The sequence below is a fragment of the Oncorhynchus nerka genome, linkage group LG6 (assembly GCF_034236695.1).
Source record: "Oncorhynchus nerka isolate Pitt River linkage group LG6, Oner_Uvic_2.0, whole genome shotgun sequence".
NCBI lineage: Eukaryota > Metazoa > Chordata > Actinopteri > Salmoniformes > Salmonidae > Oncorhynchus > Oncorhynchus nerka.
In genome coordinates this window covers 68,979,537-68,998,353 of record NC_088401.1, presented here as the reverse complement: position 1 = coordinate 68,998,353, position 18,817 = coordinate 68,979,537, and the positions used below count along the sequence as shown (strand labels likewise).

At 41.8% G+C, this 18,817-nt stretch overlaps 1 protein-coding gene across 1 annotated transcript in view; it reads left to right on the top strand.

Annotated features, from left to right (window-relative positions):
• The first annotated feature begins 2,523 nt into the window (after positions 1 to 2,523).
• Positions 2,524 to 18,817, top strand: part of LOC115130886 (phospholipid-transporting ATPase IA) — a 197,428-nt gene continuing 181,134 nt past the window's right edge. Inside the window, exon 1 of the mRNA XM_065019824.1 lies at positions 2,524 to 2,848. Within this exon, the coding sequence (XP_064875896.1) occupies positions 2,800 to 2,848 (49 nt within the window). The 5' untranslated portion in view covers positions 2,524 to 2,799. The remainder of the gene's footprint in view (positions 2,849 to 18,817) is intronic.

Genomic DNA, 18,817 nt, shown 5'->3' with positions numbered 1-18,817 from the left:
ATCAAACATATGGAAACCACGTTTTGAGTCAGTTCCATTTATTCCATCCCAGCCAATACAATGAATGAACCCGTCCTCCTGTAGCTACTACCACAAGCCTCCACTGATGGCTATGTAAATCACCCTGGACTGTCTGCTAAGCATCTCTCTAGACAATAATAACATATTAAGATTGCTACTGATACTGCTAGAACTCATTTCTTTGGTGTGGCTGGTCATGCTGCAAACTCTGTCTGAGTAAAATGACACAGAAAAAAACCCACCAGCTGACATGTACAGTTGAAGTCGGAAGTTTACATACACTTAAGTTGAAGTCATTAAAACTTGTTTTTCAACCACTCCACAATATTCTTGTTAACAAACTATAGTTTCGACAAGTCGGTTCGGACATCTACTTCATGCACGACACAAGTCATTTTTCCAAAAATGATTAACAGCCAGATTATTTCACTTATAATTCACTGTATCACAATTCCAGTGGGTCAGAAGTTTACATCCACTAAGTTGACTGTGCCTTTAAACGGCTTGGAAAATTCCAGAAAATGATGTCATGGCTTTAGAAGCTTCTGATAGGCTAATTGACATCAGTTGAGTCAATTGGAGGTGTACCTGTGGATGTATTTCAAGGACTACCTTCAAACTCAGTGCCTCTTTGCTCGACATCATGGGAAAATCAAAAGAAATCAGCCAAGACCTCAGAAGTCTGTTTCATCCTTGGGAGCAATTTCCAAATGCCTGAAGCCACATTCATCTGTACAAACAATAGTACGCAAGTATAAACACCATGGGACCACACAGCCTTCCTACCGCTCAGGAAGGAGACTCATTCCGTCTCCTAGAGATGAATGTACTTTAGTGCGAAAAGTGCAAATCAATCCCAGAACAACAGCAAAGAAGCCTTGTGAAGATGCTGGAGGAAACGGGTACAAAGTATCTATATCCACATTAAAACGCGTCCTATATCGACATAACCTGAAAGGTTGCTCAGCAAGGAAGAAGCCACTGCTCCAAAACCACCATAAAAACGCCAGACTAAGGTTTGCAACTGCACATGGGGACAAAGATCATACTTTTTTGAGAAATATCCTCTGGTCTGATGAAACAAAAATATAACTGTTTGACCATAATGACTATCGTTATGTTTGGAGGAAAAAAGGGGAGGCTTGCAAGCCGAAGAACATCATCCCAACTGTGAAGTACCGGGGTGTCAGCATCATGTTGTGGGGGTGCTTTGCTGCAGGAGGTACTGGTGCACTGCACAAAATAGATTGCACCATGACCTCAATCCCATAGAAAATGTGTGGGCAGAACAGAAAAAGTGTGTGTGAGCAAGGAGGCCTTACAAACCTGATTCAGTTACACCAGCTCTGTCAGGAGGAATGGGCCAAAATTCACCCATCTTATTGTGGGAAGCTTGTGGAATGCTACCTGGAACATTTGACCCAAGTTAAACAATTTAAAGGCAATGCTACCAAATACTAATTGAGTGTATGTAAACTTCTGACTCACTTGGGAATGTGATGAAAGAAATAAAAGCTGAAATAAATAATTCTCTCTACTATTATTCTGACATTTCACATTCTTAAAATAAAGTGGTGATCCTAACTGAACTTACTATGATTTAATGTCAAGAATTGTGAAAACTGAGTTTGAATGTATTTTGCTGAGGTGTATGTAAACTTCTGACTTCAACTGTATATAATTTTCTTTACAAACATCTTCTCCGTCAGTAAAAAGCCTTGTAACCATTTTCACAACATGTTGTATTCATTATCTACAATGAATTAGGGAGATCTGTATACAGACAACTGGAAAGCCATCAGTTAGGCTAAAGGTTCACAGTTTATTGTTTGTCTTAAATGACATACCCTTTTCAAGTGTTGGGTTGATAAAGCTTAATTTAAACTGTTTGGGGATTATATGGTAGCCATTAATGTTTTACGACATTATTTTAAATAAACTTCTGGACTCTAAATACTCATGATTTCTGAGACGACAAAATACATTTCACATAACAAATAAATACAGTTGGCTTTTAATTTGGCTAACAGCCTACAGGAAAACAAATTTCAGGGATTTCACCCTAAACCACAAGTAAACACACAACTTATTCTCAACAAAAAAAGAAATGAATTGTTTTAGGGCTTTAATATCCTAAAATAATTATAAACTCAGCCAATCGCACAGTGGTGACTGCTTCAGGCAGAGACTCATAAATAGCGAACTGTCATTACTTCCCCCTTCATGACTAAACCGCAGTCGCGAATCTCCACAGGAGTCGCTAATGCATCCGCCATGTTGGGTAATACTCCTTACCAATTATTTCTGTATTTTTACATCTTATCGATATAGTCTAAATTAACTGTGAATCTGCATATCTAAATTGTATTTGCAATAGAATTTCAATGATCTTTTTGTTGATTTGATGTGAGCCAGGCAGAAATATTTAATTTAGCAATCGGTTTCCCCTCCCTGCATTTGAGATGGTACCGTCCATATTGTGAAGCGGCATCATCCTCATCCTCATTTCAGTTCATGTGAATCCTCGTTTTGTATATGTCAACGTCTTTCTTCATCAATCCAATGTGTAAAGATATGCAGGGGGGACCCACGAAGTCGCGAGTACATTGTTTGTCGTTATTCGTCAGCATTTGAACATACGTTTACCGTCTGTATGAGAGATTTTTTCCCGGTTGAATGTAGACTGGCCTTGAATCACTAGACGGGTGAAAAGAGGCAGCAAACCGGCGGGAGCAAAGCCGCGTTTGACAGGTGCCATCGCTCGAGCTCTGTGGAGAGATGCCGCCCGTGCAGAAAACGATGTCTGATCTTCGCTCCCGAGTGGAGGGTGAGTAGCTAGATATGCACGTAGCCGGTTGGGTTAATTACTAGTTAAATTCCCACGTTATGCCCCTGTGAGATTGATATCGTTATGTGTGGTTATGTTCAGGGCGCCCGTGTTGGCTAGTTAAATTACAGCAGCGAACGTTAGCTAGCTATTATTATCCAGTTCGCTAACGTTAGTTGGCTAAACTTGACCTATTCTAGCTACTTAGGTGGCTTTAAAGCAAGTATGCATGCAGATATCATACAGCAGAATATTATAGTGTCCGGTGACTAGTATTATGACCGACAGGCAATTTTCTGCATCGTAACCACCACTGCGGTTCGAAAACTGATGCACAAATACACCTTTTCAATCACATGCAATTCCCCCTCATCTCCACGAACGTTACAATGAAAATATGATACACCTATCATAAGAAAATGTGAAGCTAGATGGCATCCTCAATGATGGGATATCTGTTTAGTTTACTAATGACTCAAGATTATCCAAGTCCCTGAAAATAGAATACCACTGTGTGTATAGTATAGAAACAGCGTATTGCTATTTGTAGACATTTTACTTATTTGTAGCTAAAGATCCCTATACTTGTGTTGACAAAGGCGGGGTCGTGGCTTACTCTGGCTATGGTGTTGAAAGTTTAGACATATGCTCGAGGCAAGTTGCAGTCGGTTTGATTTGTATCGATCGCTGTTTCCATTTGTCTACACTCTGGATGAGATACCATGCCCCAAATGGAATATCCGGATCTCCAGCTGCTTTGAAGGACCAAGTGTTCTGTGAAATGGAAGTGTTAAAAAAATAAATAAATCTACGAAGACCATGGAACGTGATCTAAATTTGAGTGAACGTTTTATTGATTTTTATTTTTGTGTTTTCTTCCTCAGTGCATCACAGCTGCACTGTCCATGAAATCTAGACATGTTGAGCTCAGACCATTTTGAAAAGAGTATATTTCACTACAACTATTCCACAGCAAAAGCATAGTAAAGCTGTTATAGCAGAGGATGTGGCTACCTATCGTCTTCTAGGCACTCCCACCAAGGCAGTTGGATTGCTTGTTTAGTGGGTGTTATTAAACAAGCATTAGGAAAGAACTTTGAACAAATAGCCTACCTCACCTTCTGTTACTTTATTAAAAATGCCTGTAAGCCTAAGGGAAATTGACATCGTTGCACTTCAGCCTAATGAGCCTATTATAAACCTGAGAGACCAAATCCTTGAAGTGCCACAAGCCTTCCCCAAGCCAACACATATCTTATGACAATAGAAGCTGCCTAGCATAACTGGGACTGCTTTTTCTGTGTCATCTGTTCTAGATGATTGAGGCCTGTGAAAGTGAAAGGTCTGAATTACTCCCAATGCAACTGAAGCCAGGGGTGATCATTCCATTGTGTTCAATCGAAGGAGCCTGGCCTTTCAAAGGAGAGTGAGATGAGTTTCAATGCATTGTATTGGTAGGTAGGACTCTAAATAATTAAACGAAAGCATAGATTCCGAAGAAGACTGTTGACTGCAGCTGCAGTCAAGAGTGAGAACATAAATTATGCAAGGCCTGTCACCACCACAACCCCACCCTCACTACTGCCCTCCACTTATTTTTTTTCCATTTACAAAGAGCAAACGTTTCCCTTTCTACTTGGCTGTGAAGCTGTCTGGGCCTTATGCCACACCCACCTATCTAAAGAAAAAGTATCCTATTTTTCTGCGGAAGCACTTTTCTGAACATTGGAATCGATTAGGGCCTGCCCTGTCTGACAAGTCCGTTGTGACCTATCCTGTCCCAGCAAGTACTTTTTTTTTCTCTCTCTCAACTTGTTATTTTGCTGCATATCCTGCCCCCATACTCCTGTTTGTTGCATCCCCTCCCTTCCTGTTGTGATTTATTTTATTTTATCACTGCAGTACATCAGGGCCCTGTTTCCATCTAGAAAGGGCAGCCCTCTGCCAGGCTTACCACCTAATCCACCCGTGGCCTGTCTGTCAGCTTCTCTGTGCGACATCACACTCCCCAGTCTCTCCACCACGTGCCGCTTGGCTTCCCTCCGCTGTGGGGACATCAGACGTCACGGCTCGCGCTGCCCTCACTGGGCCCAGGCCATGTTGCTAAAACGGCCTTATCTGAGAACTGTGTGTAGACTGGGGCATGGGTGATATGAGAGGCCATCTACACATGTACAGAACCAGGCAAGGCATTGACAGGTAATGGCACCCAGGACTTTCAAAGATGGGTTCGGTGTGCGCTGTGAATTGTCCACATCTCTTACGAGGAGGTGTGTGTGCTATAACCTCAGATGAGATCCTTTTGAAAGGAGCGATGATTGCTGTTGAGGGATATCCTCCAGATGGAATGGGTTCAATAAGTCTTAATTGACAGATGTCAGCAACCACCATCCTCTTTTTTTGTTGAATGACCTGTTTCACCTGCTTGTCTACAATCACCACATACAGACCCCAGCCCAGCCCCCACCTGGCCAGGTAAAGTAGCCCAGCCCCCACCTGGCCAGGTAAAGAAACCCAGACCCCACCTCCACCCCGGACCCCAGCTGGCCAGGTAAACTAGCCCAGAGAGAATCACATTGGTCACATCAAGAGCTTAGTGCTTGTGTGTCTGTTCTGCCCATTCACATAAATACCTAATCCTCCACCATTCTGCTTTGTTCTAACATAAATATTATTCACAAGGAACACACTTAACAGAGTCTACCCCCTTCTCTCTCTCGCTCTCTCCCCTTCTATCTCTCTCTCACTCTCTCCCCTTCTATCTCTCCTTCTCTCTCCCCTCTCTCGCTCTCTCTCCCCTTCTCTATCTTCTCTCGCTCTCTCTCCCCTCTCTATCTCCCCTTCTCTCGCTCTCTCTCCCTCTCGCTCTCTCTCCCTTCTCTCGCTCTCTCTCCCCTTCTCTCGCTCTCTCTCCCCTTCTCTCGCTCTCTCTCCCCTTCTCTCGCTCTCTCTCCCCTTCTCTCGCTCTCTCTCCCCTTCTCTCGCTCTCTCTCCCCTTCTCTCGCTCTCTCTCCCTTCTCTCGCTCTCTCTCCCCTCTCTCCCTTCTCTCTTCTCTCTCTCCCCTTCTCTCGCTCTCTCTCCCCTTCTCTCTCTCTCTCTCTCTCGCTCTCTCTCTCGCTCGCTCTCGCTCTCTCCCCTTCTCGCTCTCTCCCCTTCTCGCTCTCTCCCCTTCTCTCTCTCGCTCTCTCCCCTTCTCGCTCTCCCTCTCATGCGCTCTCCCCCTCTCCTGCGCACTCTCCCCCCTGTAGCTTTTTCTAATAATGAGTTATCCCCCAAAAATTGCACGTGCCGAATACACTGTAAAATGCTTACTTATTTTTTCATTTGATTTATTTCACATTTATTTAACCAGGTAGGCCAGTTGAAAACAAGTTCTCATTTACAACTGGCCAAGATAAAGCAAAGAAGTGCGACACACAACAGGGTTACACATGGGATAAACAAACATACAGTCAATAACACAATAGAAAATATATATACAGTGTGTGCAAATGTAGTAAGATTAGGGAGGTAAGACAATAAATAGGCCATCGTGGTGAAATAATTACAATTTAGCAATTCAACACTGGAGTGATAGATGTGCAGAAGATGAATGTGCAAGTAGAGATACTGGGGTGCAAAAAACAACACAAAAAACAATATGGGATGAGGTAGTTGGGTGGCTATTTACAGATGGGCTATGTACAGGTGCAATGCTCTGTAAGCTGCTCTGACAGCTAATGCTTAAAGTTAGTGAGGGAGATACGAGTCTCCAGCTTGTTATTTTTGCAATTCGTTCCAGTCATTGGCAGCAGAGAACTGGAAGGAAAAGTGGCCAAAGGAGGAGTTTGCTTTAGGGGTGACCAGTGAAATATACCTGCTGGAGTGAGTGCTACAAGTGGGTGCTGATATGGTGACCAGTGGGCTAAGACGGGACTAGCAAAGACATATAGATGACCTGGAGCCAGTGGGTTTGGCAACGAATATGAAGCAAGGGTCAGCCAACGAGAGCATACAGTTTGCATTGGTGGGTAGTATATGGGGCTTTGGTGACAAAACGGATGGCACTGTGATAGACTGCATCCAATTTGCTGAGTAGAGTGTTGGAAGCTATTTTGTAAATGACATTGTCGAAGTCAAGGATCGGTAGGATAGTCAGTTTTACGAGGGTATGTTTGGCAGCATGAGTGAAGGATGCTTTGTTGCGAAATAGGAAGCCGATTCTAGATTTAATTTTGGATTGGAGATGTTTAATGTGAGTCTGGAAGGAGAGTTTACAGTCTAACCAGACACCTAGGTATTTGTAGTTGTCTGCATATTCTAAGTCAGAACCGTCCAGATTAGTGATGCTGGACGGGCGGGCAGGTATGGGCAGCGATCGGTTGAAGAGCATGCATTTAGTTTTACTTGCATTTAAGAGTAGTTGGAGGCCACAGAAGGAGAGTTGTTTGGCATTGAAGCTCGTCTGGAGGTTTGTTAACTTCCGTGTCCAAAGAAGGGCCGGAAGTATACAGAATGGTGTCGTCTGCGTAGAGGTGGATCAGGGAATCACCAGCAGCAAGAACGACATCATTGATGTATACAGAGAAAAGAGTTGGTCCGAGAAGTGAACCCCGTGGCACCCCCATAGACTGCCAGAGGTCCGGACCACAGACCCTCCGATTTGACACACTGAACTCTACCTGAGAAGTAGTTGGTGAACCAGGAGAGGCAGTCATTTGAGAAACCAAGGCTGTTGAGTCTGCCAATAAGAATGCGGTGATTGACAGTCGATGAAGACTGCTGCACAGTATTGTCTTTTATCGATGGCGGTTATGATATTGTTTAGGACCTTGAGCGTGGCTGAGGTTCACCCATGACCAGCTCGGAAACCAGATTGCGTAGCAAAGAAGGTACGGTGGGATTCTAAATGGTCGGTGATCTGTTTGTTAACTTGGCTTTTGAAGGGTAGGATAGATATAGGTCTGTAGCAGTTTGGGTCTAGTGTCTCCCCCTTTCAAGAGGGGGATGACGACGGCAGCATCCCAATCTTTGGGGATCTCAGATGATACGAAATAGAGGTTGAACAGGCTAGTAATAGGAGTTGCAACAAATGCAGTGGATAATTTTAGAAAGAGAGGGTCCAGATTGTCTAACCCGGCTGATTTGTAGGGGTCCAGATTTTGCAGCTCGTTCAGAACAGTAGCTATCTGGATTTGGGTGAGGCTTGGGCAAGTTGCTGTGGGGCGTGCAGAGCTGTTGATCGGGGTAGGGGTAGCCAGGTGGAAAGCATTGCCAGCCATAGAAAAATGCTTTTTGAAATTCTCAATTATCGTAGATTTATCAGTGGTGACAGTGTTTCCTTGCCTCAGTGCAGTGGGCAGCTGGGAGGAGGTGCTCTTATTCTCCATGGACTTTAGTGTCCCAGAACCTTTTGGAGTTTGTGCTACAGGATGCAAATTTCTGTTTGAAAAAGCTTGCCTTAGCTTTCTTAACTGCCTGTGTATATTGTTTCCTGACTTCCCTGAAAAGTTTCATATCGCGGGGGCTATTTGATGCTAATGCAGTATACCACTAATTTGCCGATTTTTCTTTAGAATAAAAAAAAACATTTTATTTTTAATTTATATATTTTGAAATACCTTTATTTAACTAGGCAAGTCAGTTAAGAACACGTTCTTATTGTCAATGACGGCCTAGGAACGGTGGGTTAACTGCCTTGTTCTGCCCCTGAACAACAGATTTTCACCTTGTCAACTCGGAGGATCCAATCTTGCAACCTTAGTTAACTAGTCCAATGCAATAACGACCTGCCTCTCTCTCGTTGCACTCCACAAGGAGACTGCCTGTTACGCGAATGTAGTAAGCCAAGGTAAGTTGCTAGTTAGCATTTAAACCTATCTTATAAAAAACAATCAATCATAATCACTAGTTAACTACACATGGTTGATGATATTACTAGATATTATCTAGCGTGTCCTGCGTTGCATATAATCTGACTGAGCATACAAGTATCTAAGTATCTGACTGAGCGGTGGTAGGCAGAAGCAGGCACGTAAAAATTCATCCAAACAGCACTTTTGTGCGTTTTGCCAGCAGCTCTTCGTTGTGCGTCAAAGCATTGCGCTGTTTATGACTTCAAGCCTATCAACTCCCGAGATGAGGCTCGTGTAACCGAAGTGAAATGGCTAGCTAGTTAGCTCGCGCTAATTGTCGTTGTTGCTGGTTCGAGTCCAGAAGCTATACTGTTACACTGGCAATACTAAAGTGCCTATAAGAACATCCAATAGTCAAAGGTTAATGAAATACAAATAGTATAGAGAGAAATGGTCCTATAATAACTACAACCTAAAACTTCTTACCTGGGAATATTGAAGACTCATGTTAAAAGGAACCACCAGCTTTCATATTTTCTCATGTTCTGAGCAAGGAACTTAAACCTTAGCTTTCTTACATAGCACTTTTACTTTATTCTCCAACACTTTGTTTTTGCATTATTTAAACCAAATTGAACATGATTCATTATTTACTTGAGGCAAAATTGATTTTGTTGATGTATTAAGTTAAAATAAGTGGTAATTCAGTATTGTTGTAATTGTCATTATTACAAATAAATTTAAAAAAAATCGGCCGATTAATCGCTATCGGCTTTTTTGGTCCTCCAAAAATCGGCATCGGTATCGGCGTTGAAAAATCATAATCGGTCGACCTCTAGTCCGAACCACGTATGAACAAGGGAATCTACATTCGGAGAGCCTGTTTCTGTCCTGCCCTTGACTTTGGTGTAGGGCATGTGATGTACATAGCCTCTTTGTTGCAAAACTCCCTGATCTTCTCAAAGATAAGTTTGTCTAGCTGTGTCCAGTCCAGGTGGTGCTTGTACAGGCATACCATCTATGGGAGGAAGGATGTCAGTGTTGCGTAGCAGCTGGAACCTGATCCCAACGGAGTCCAAAAGTCCCTTGCGACAACAATGCCAGGCTCCAGAGCCTCAAAGCTGTAAAACAGGGAATAACAAAAAAATCAGAAGACATTACAACCTTGCAAAATTCAATTCACCATCAATTCACCTCTGAAGTTTATATATGAAGAATAACCTCATACAATGCAATAAAAAGGATTTTCACCTGAAGTGCTGGTACTGCTGGATCTGTGGTATGGAGTCAGGTGGCGTTGCCAGGCATAGCTTTCCACCTGCAGGCATTAGACTGTTCTCTTTATATGACTGGTGGAGGAGAGTCAGGCGTTTTCTACTGATGCTGAAAAACAGATTCCAGATGCATTATTATATAATAACAGCATGCTTTAACTTGGGGTCTTTTGTTTACACATGTAGCTAGCCAGCTAAACAATTAACCATAATCCCAAACCATAGAGCATTAGCAATACAAACCATTGTCTTAGCTAGCAAAAGTTCACAAAATAGATTCAATGTTAGCTAGCTAACATTAGGCTATAACTAGCAATGCTAAATGGCATTCTGAGAGAACATCACTTTAGTAATGTTACACACAGTCCATACACGTAAGTTAATGTTATCTATCATGCCAGCCAGCCATCTAACGTTAGCTAGCTGTGAGCAAGCTTTTAACTTGGTCTTTTGTTTAAACATTTAACGTTAGCTAGCCAGCTAAACAATTAACCATAATCCCAATCCATAGAGTTCTAGCAAAACAAACCGATTGTCATAGATAGCTAAAGTTAACCATAATATAACGTAAACTCGCCCCATTCTGTACAAATGTGCGCAACCTCAACATTCAAACGAGGCTACAAAAAAACTAATGGGACTGTAGCGACTGTGTTGACTTCAAAATCGGGGGTGTGAACTAGGTTTCTATTCAAGCGTTGATCGACATGGTAATGGCTCTATAGTATTGGAGAAAAGTTGAAAAAACGGACCCTCCGTTACATCGAGACGTGTCATGTCGTAACGTACAGCACGCATAAAGCAACTATTTCTGTCTTACAATCTCTCTCCACCAGGTGTAGCACTACTCTCATCCTTTAAAAACAAGAAATGGACAGTAACGGGGGTAAGGGGGGATACCTAGTCATTTTTTGCGTCATCATTGCATGCGATCATCATTCAAAAAGCCGCTGTTTATTTCTAAGATCAGTTTAGCACCGCCCTAAAAACCCGACTCAAATTCGACACAAACCTTCAAATAGGTATGTAATGACACATTTATATAAACTCTTTATAGTGTTTTATTTACATTTTAGAGTTGATAAGTTGGACTGATCGAGTGAAAAAAAGCAATTTTGCCACACATCTCTCTGTCTCACTATCACGCATTAGTTTCGCTTCCCCACCCACCATTTTTAAAAAGACCCGACTGGGCTCATTGCCTGCTTGAATTATGCAGAAACGATCAGTATTTACGTCATGTAATTGATTATGTTGGAAAGGGGAGAAATTGTGCTTTACAATGGTATTGACATTACAGTTGATCTGGAAGTATCACGTTTTGGGGGCGCTAAAATAAGGGCAATTGTACGGACCAAGGCGATGTACGAGTTTACGTTAGTAGGTTCAATGTTAGCTAGCAAGCCAGCCATCGGACTTCAGCTAGCTAGCTAACAGCAAGCTTTAACTTGCAATGAAAACAACTTTTTGACTAAATTAGAAACTTAAAATATCAAACTGTAACTAGATTCTTAGCCGTATACAGTAATGAAAGCTTCACAGCAGACTGCAACCCCTTTCATTAAATAAGATGTCCTGTCTCCTTTCCGTTTTGTATTTACAGCTTGCTTGGCCCGTTGGGTCAAGTCACTCTGGTTTTCACTTACTGTGCAATGCCATAAGAAACATCTTAAGCTTTAGCCCCCACCCAAACTCTGACCATTTTACTCGTCCTAGCAGAGCTAGTTATCCAGAGCGTTGGTGACTAACTGTGCTCCTGGAAACGATACAATTACGTTTTTTTTTGACGATGTTTACTGACACCGGCCATATTCAACCGGTGTTGAAACTCATCTCTGCATGTCCTGCCCACTCATTTTCTCAGCCAATCATGGCTAGCAGAAAGGCGCTGTCTTTTTCTGTGGTTTAACCAACTAGTCTCCTAATAAAATTGTATTTGTATTTACAGATGGCACAAAAGTTTATCATGACACATGAAAGTTCACATGTTCGAGAAGGCATTTCTGCCCAAAAATGCATTTTGATGAAAAAAAAAATAAAATTGTATGTTCGAAAGTCTCTAACACACAGCCTGACTACATGTACCTCAGGAAAATACAGAAATGATGTGAGATCAATGAGTAGTGTCAATCATGTTGGCGGTCAATTTTATAATCAAAACGTGTTTATGCTTTACATACCAAGAGTTGTCATCGATTCCTTGTAGAGATGCCATCCTGCTGCTTTTGTCACATGGCAGCAGCTTTCCACAAGTGTTGTGTCCTGGGTGGTGTCATGGTAACGCTTTTGCATTATAGTTTTTGATTCTGCCTGCTTGGGCCAGCTCTCTTTTTGATGGGAGGCATTAGACCATTCTCCTTGTATGACGAGTGGAGGAGAGTCAGGCGTGTTCTACTGATGCTGAAAGACAATTTCCAGATAAATATATTTTAGCATTATTATACAATAGATAGCCGTAATTACCGTCTGACACACCTGGCTAACTTTATGGGTCATGTAATCTGGTGAAGTGGAGTCTTTTGTTTAGACATACTAGCTAACCATTGATCCCAATCCATAGAGTACTAGAAAAACAAACCGATTGTCATAGCTAGCTAAAGTGAACCAAATAGGTTCAATGTTAGCTAGGAAACATTAGGCTATAATTAGCCATGCGAAATGGCATTCTGAAAACATTACAACACACAGATCATAAATGTATTGTTACCTAGCGAGCCAGCCATCTAATGTCAGCTAGCTAGCTAACAGTATGCTTTAACTTGCAATGAAAACAACTTTCTGACAAAATTAGAAAAGTATAATACCTGAAAATGTAGCTAGACTCTTACCTGTATACATGGATGAATGCTTCACAGCAGACTGCAACCCCTTTCATTAAATAAGACTTCCTGTGTTGTTTCTGTTGCTTTGCCCGTTGTTGTGTCAAGTCACTCTGGTTCACAGTGACTGTGTACAATGCCATAAGAATCATCTTAACCTCTTGATGCTATGGGGCACTATTTATAAGGTTGGAAAAATAACGTTCCCAAAGTAAACAGCCTATTTCTCAGGACCAGATGCTAGAATATGCATATAATTGACAGATTAGGATAGAAAACACTCTAAAGTTTCCAAAACTGTCAAAATATTGTCTGTGAGTATAACAGAACTGATATTGCAGGCGAAACCCTGAGGAAAAATCAAACCAGGAAGTGGCTTCTATTTTGACATCTCCATGTTCCACAGCCTCCCTTTGCTCCATTTTAAAGGGATATGAACCAGATTTATTTTCCTATCGCTTCCTCAAGGTGTCAACAGTCTTCAGACATAGTTTCAGGCTTTTATTTTGAAAAATGAGCCAGAAAGATAACATCGCATCAGGTGGTCACATGAGTTTTGCTCACACAACAGAGTTCAGACAGCCATTTCCTTTCCCTCTCCTACTGAACAAGACCGGTGCGGTTGATATATTATCGATTATATATTTTAAAAACAAACTGAGGATTGATTATAAAAAAAAACGTTTGACATGTTTCTGTGGACATTACGGATATTATTTGGAATTTGTCTGTGTTGTCGTGACCGCTCTTTCCTGTGGATTTCTGAACATAATGCGCCAAACAAACAGATATTTTGGATATAAAAATAATCTTTATGGAACAAAAGGAACATTTTAATGTGTGACTGGGAGTCTCGTGAGTGAAAACATCCGAAGATCATCAAAGGTAAACTATTAATTTGATTGCTTTTCTGATTTTCGTGACCGAGCTACTTGATTTTAAGTACACTTAACATCTTGTCGAGCGATCAATAAATTTACACAAACACTTGGATTGCTTTCGTGTAAAACATATTTTCAAAATCAGAGACAACAGGTGGATTAACAAAAGGCTAAGCTGTATTTTGCAATATTGCACTTGTGATTTCATGAATATAACTATTTTTAGTAAAATTATGTGAATTATGCTATGCTATTCAGCGGTTGTTGATGACAATTATCCCGCAAAAGGGATGGGTAGCGTCAAGAAGTTGCTTTAGCCCCTACCCAAACGCTGACCATTTCACTTGCCCTAGCAGAGCTGGTTAGGCTGTTTTCATGTTATCCAGAGTTTTAGTGACTAACTGCTCCTGGCAACAATTTAATTACGCTTTTATGCCGACATTTACTGACACCGCGTAACACCTGTTTGAATATGGCCTTTCTTAAATCCATCAGTTATTCTTCGCTCTGGCACACTCAGACGAGATATTATAGTAGCATTTTCAAGCTGTATATTCAAATCATAAAGTAACTCAATTATGTTACTTTATAGATGTTTTGGATATGAAGTGTGAAAATGCTAATATAGGTTCTATTGACTTGCATTCTATTTTTGCCACATACTAAAAAAGTAATCATTTGTAACAGTGGCCAGGTAAACCAAACCAAAGCATGGGTTTTGTTCATAGACTGGAAACTAATATGTAAATAACTAATAGCAGGAACTGCTCCATCTAGTGGTCAGAACCTGTTCATTTCAAAATGTAGGATGGGACATTTCCCTAAACAGGGGAAAAAACAAATGACCGATTGAAGAAACAATATGCCAAGCTGCCGCTCCATACTATTTGTCAGACATTGAGAACTGATACTAAATACTTGTTGTTGGGGTGGGATTGGCATGGGGTATGGGGGGTCCTATGGGGGCGTTTGACAATTTATTTGGATTCCTCAGGTCTTACTCATTGTTATGAAGCAGTTTGGCCCAAATTGGATGTTGCTACTGTATTTATTGAATATTATGTGAATCCTATCAATTAAAATGTCCAATTTGGGTGCAGTCAATTAGCTTAATTTCTCAGAGAACAAATTATATTTAAACAAAATAACGTTGCAGGAATTATAATATTATTTGGTTCTAACTACAGAAACAATCTGGCTATGGTGGGTGCATGGCTTGCTGAAATGACATAGAACGACCTTGACAGGATTGGCGTCTGGTCTGCCCATGTGCCTGGCGGATCACCGGCTGATAATGTGACACAAGAGCCCAACCCGCCATTAAATCCCTTGTCTGGGGTCAGAAGCCTGTCATACCAAGTCCCCCCCCGGCCCCCCTCTATTCTCTTCCCGCGCCGCACCTATTTTCCACTTCATGTCCTTCCTTCCATCACCGCGCTACCCTCGGGCTAATATCCATTTCCCCCATTCTCTCATTCTCTTCGGCTCACCTCGAAGAGACAACCACTCTTCTGTCTCTAAGTCAGTGTAGATGGCAGATGAGGGTTGATACAAGTGTTGGTACAATAGCCTAACCCTCCCTGCTTTTCTCCCACTGCCTCTCAGTCCCACTCAACACATGCACAGAGCTGTGTGAATATGCAGTAATTTGTGCACTGCCATACAAAGATGCTCATATTATTGATTGGCTCATGGTCTTAAGATGAAGAGGGCCTACAAGCTCAATACTGTAAACCAGCACATGAAAGAGCCTATTGCACACATTTTCATCAGTACGACCCCATTGCTGACAGGTAATGATTGTCTTTCTGCCCCTCCACGTTAATCGATTTGATCCTTTGATCTCAGCCCAGATGAATCTTATTTATGAGCTATTCTGGCAACCATGGCACACCACACCTATAATAACCACATTTCATACCCCACACATCAGCCTAGTGTACACCCAGCACAGGAACATAATTCAATACTCGGCTCCATCACGGGAACATAACTCATTTTAATTAATTTTTTAAATTTCACCTTTATTTAACCAGGTAGGCTAGTTGAGAACAAGTTCTCATTTGCAACTGCAACCTGGCCAACAGTTACATGTGGAATAAACAAACATATAATCAATACGCCGCTCCAGCACGGGAACATGACTCAATACTCGGCTCCAGCATCATTTATGGAATCTCTATTGGAGAGAAAGCCTTTTCCTCTCTGGCTTCTCTTACCATCTACCTGCCTGGTATGTGTTTGTGAGGGAGAGGGGTCAAGCGTACACATCAAATGTTATTGTTCACATACAGGTATTTAATAGATGTTATTGCTAGTGATGCACCAATATAACATTTTTGACAGATATCTTCCTTGCCCCCAAAAAATATGATATTTAAGATTTTAGCAGCCTTTTAAGCATTCTAGTACAGTTAAATAGTTAGACCGCTGTGTCATGTGTGTTAAGGCACTGCATCTCAGTGCAAGAGGACTGTAGTGCATCGTCACTACAGTCCCGGGTTTGGAGTCCCATATGGCGGCGCACAATTGGCCCAGACAACGTTTTGGCCCAGACAACGTTTTTAACTGACTTGCCTAATAAAATAAAGGTTACACACACTGACCAAAAATGTATTTTGTTGGCATTATCTTATGTCCCCATTACCAGTAAAACATAATCAAAACGTATTTCTTTCACTTTCTTGCTGTGCTGTTTCGTTATTCTTTTGTTCAGTCGTTACATTCTCAACAAGGATTTCTATGGAACGCTGTTTGGGTCTTGTATGTCAAAAAAGATAAATGTCAAATAACACCTTTTTGACGTGTCAAATAAGATTGTTGACCAATCAGGATCTGAATATGACTGCACATCACATCATTTAACGCGTTCTTAAATGTTTTACGTAGTTATTACACATTGACTACACTATCACTCGTATTTCATATGTCACGAAAGATTCATCGATACGTATGCCATAATATACTGGTAGTTGTCTTGCTGGTCATAAAAAAATCTAGGTATCTCATGGATGCAAACAATGTTCTTCCCCAAAAACATAGCAAAACGACAATCTAGGTGTCATCATCGAAAACAACCCAACTTTATAAGACAGTTCTTATTTGATGAATGGTGGTTGGACCCATCTGTGAAGATAGCCACAATAGTGGACTTTGCGATTAGCCTTCAAAATAAAAGTATGGCATTCTATTTGTATTCATTTGCATCACTGACGTTGACATACTTTTATTTTGAAGGCAAACTGAAAATTCCACTATTGTGCCTATTCCTTATTGTGGCTAGCTTCACAACACATAACCCGGTCCGGTCGAACCTCACTAGCCAGATGAAGCTAGCTGGCTGCCTATAATATTTGGGCAACCGGGTTAATTAGCTGGCTAGCTATTTATTTTCATGAACTGAGATTCAATTTCAATAAGCGAACACCAAGTGGCAACCTAGCTAATACTTGCTCACAAGGATTCCTAAAGCATTGCTAAGAATAATGAAAATACAGCCTCTAAGGTGCAGGGTTGAGTAACCGGATGTTAATCTGCTAGTGATGGGTATTTTAAGTCTGATGCCCCTTGAGATAGAAGCTGTTTGTCGGTCCCTCGGTCCCAGCTTTGGTGCAACTGTACTGACCTCGCCTTCTGGATGGTAGCTGACCGTAGTCTGGCTTTTGTATGGCGGTTTTGGAGCAGTGGATCAGGTGGTTGGTTGTCCTTGATTATATTTTTGCCTTTCCAGTGACATCGGGTGCTGTAGGTGTCCTAGAGGGCAGGCAGTGCTGCGCCTTCTTCACCACACTGTCTGTGTGGGTGGACCATTTCAGATGGTCAGAGATGTGTACGCTGAGGAACTTGAAACTTTTCACCTTCTCCGCTGTGGTCCTGTCGATACGGATAGGGGCATGCTCCATTGAGGTTCGAGGTTATTACATGAGCAGGCCACTGTAGAACAACACACATTCTAGTAAGCGGTCAATGCGATCATGCGACAGCAGGACTGCAAGGTCAGGTGAGAAGGCGATGGCCGACATTCCACGGAAAGGCAACACAATCAATGGTCAGGAAACTGAAACTGAAGTTGCCCTTGGGCATGGGCCCGGAGTCTCGTGTTTTACGACCCTGCTCGTGACTTGGTACAACTAACCTACAGTGGTTCTTCCTTTTAAAAGTTTTGTAGTACTGCAGCACACAAGCTGCCACAGAATTCTATGGCACGTTATTTAAGTGTCAGATGATGGATATTTGTAGGAGGAATGTGTATGGTGGGGTAAATTAAGGTTGGATATGAGCCAGGGGCTTGGAATGTTACGAAGTAAGGAAAAGGCAATCACATGGTTGCAGTCACTGATAAGGGTGGATTAGTGAGGAATGGGGGCCCAGGTCAGGTCACATTAAGGGAGAAGGAAGAGTTTATTACCAATATCACTTAACTTCCTGCCTAGCAACAGAGATGTATTGGCTGTCCAGATGTGTAAGGAGGAGACTCTGCGTAGGAGGAAAGTTTAAATGCCAGGGCTTGTGTACATGTGTTTTTGTCTAATGCAGCTGTGTGACCCAGTGGGCAAATAAACTTGGTTTGAGCTTTACTAATTGTCAGTGAATTTTTTAAAACTTTGTTTATTTTGAACATAATAGTTCAAAGGAACAATCATGTGTTTCAGTCAGCCTCTGCTTGTTATTTACTATCCGATGTGGCTTGGCTGAGGTGTCAGAACTGTCAGTTACCTCCCAAGATCCCCTGGCAAAGTGTAACGGATGCTAGCAGATACTCATTGACTTCGTCATTGTGACGACGCTAGTTAGGCTCGGGAAACTACCTCGAACTTCCTCCATACTGGACACAGACAAAAATGCTATCCACAAGTTAATCAGGGAAGTAGATAAAGGGCCTCATTGCCAAAATCCCAAAGTGTCCCTTTAATAATTCAACAGGAAGCATCAAATATGCATGTCCCTGTGGTGTGTGCTTAAGTGAGTTTTGGAAATCCTTTAGCGTCTGTTGGATTGGAACTGGACCGACTAATGTAAAGTAGGTCTATTGACACGTGGTTAGTTATGATGAATTTAATTGGATGTGACTCACCATTCTCCTAGCTGACATAGAAACACCCAGGGTCATGTTCATTAGGGCATGCAAAGGAAAATGAGCGCTTCTTGTTGGACAAGTCC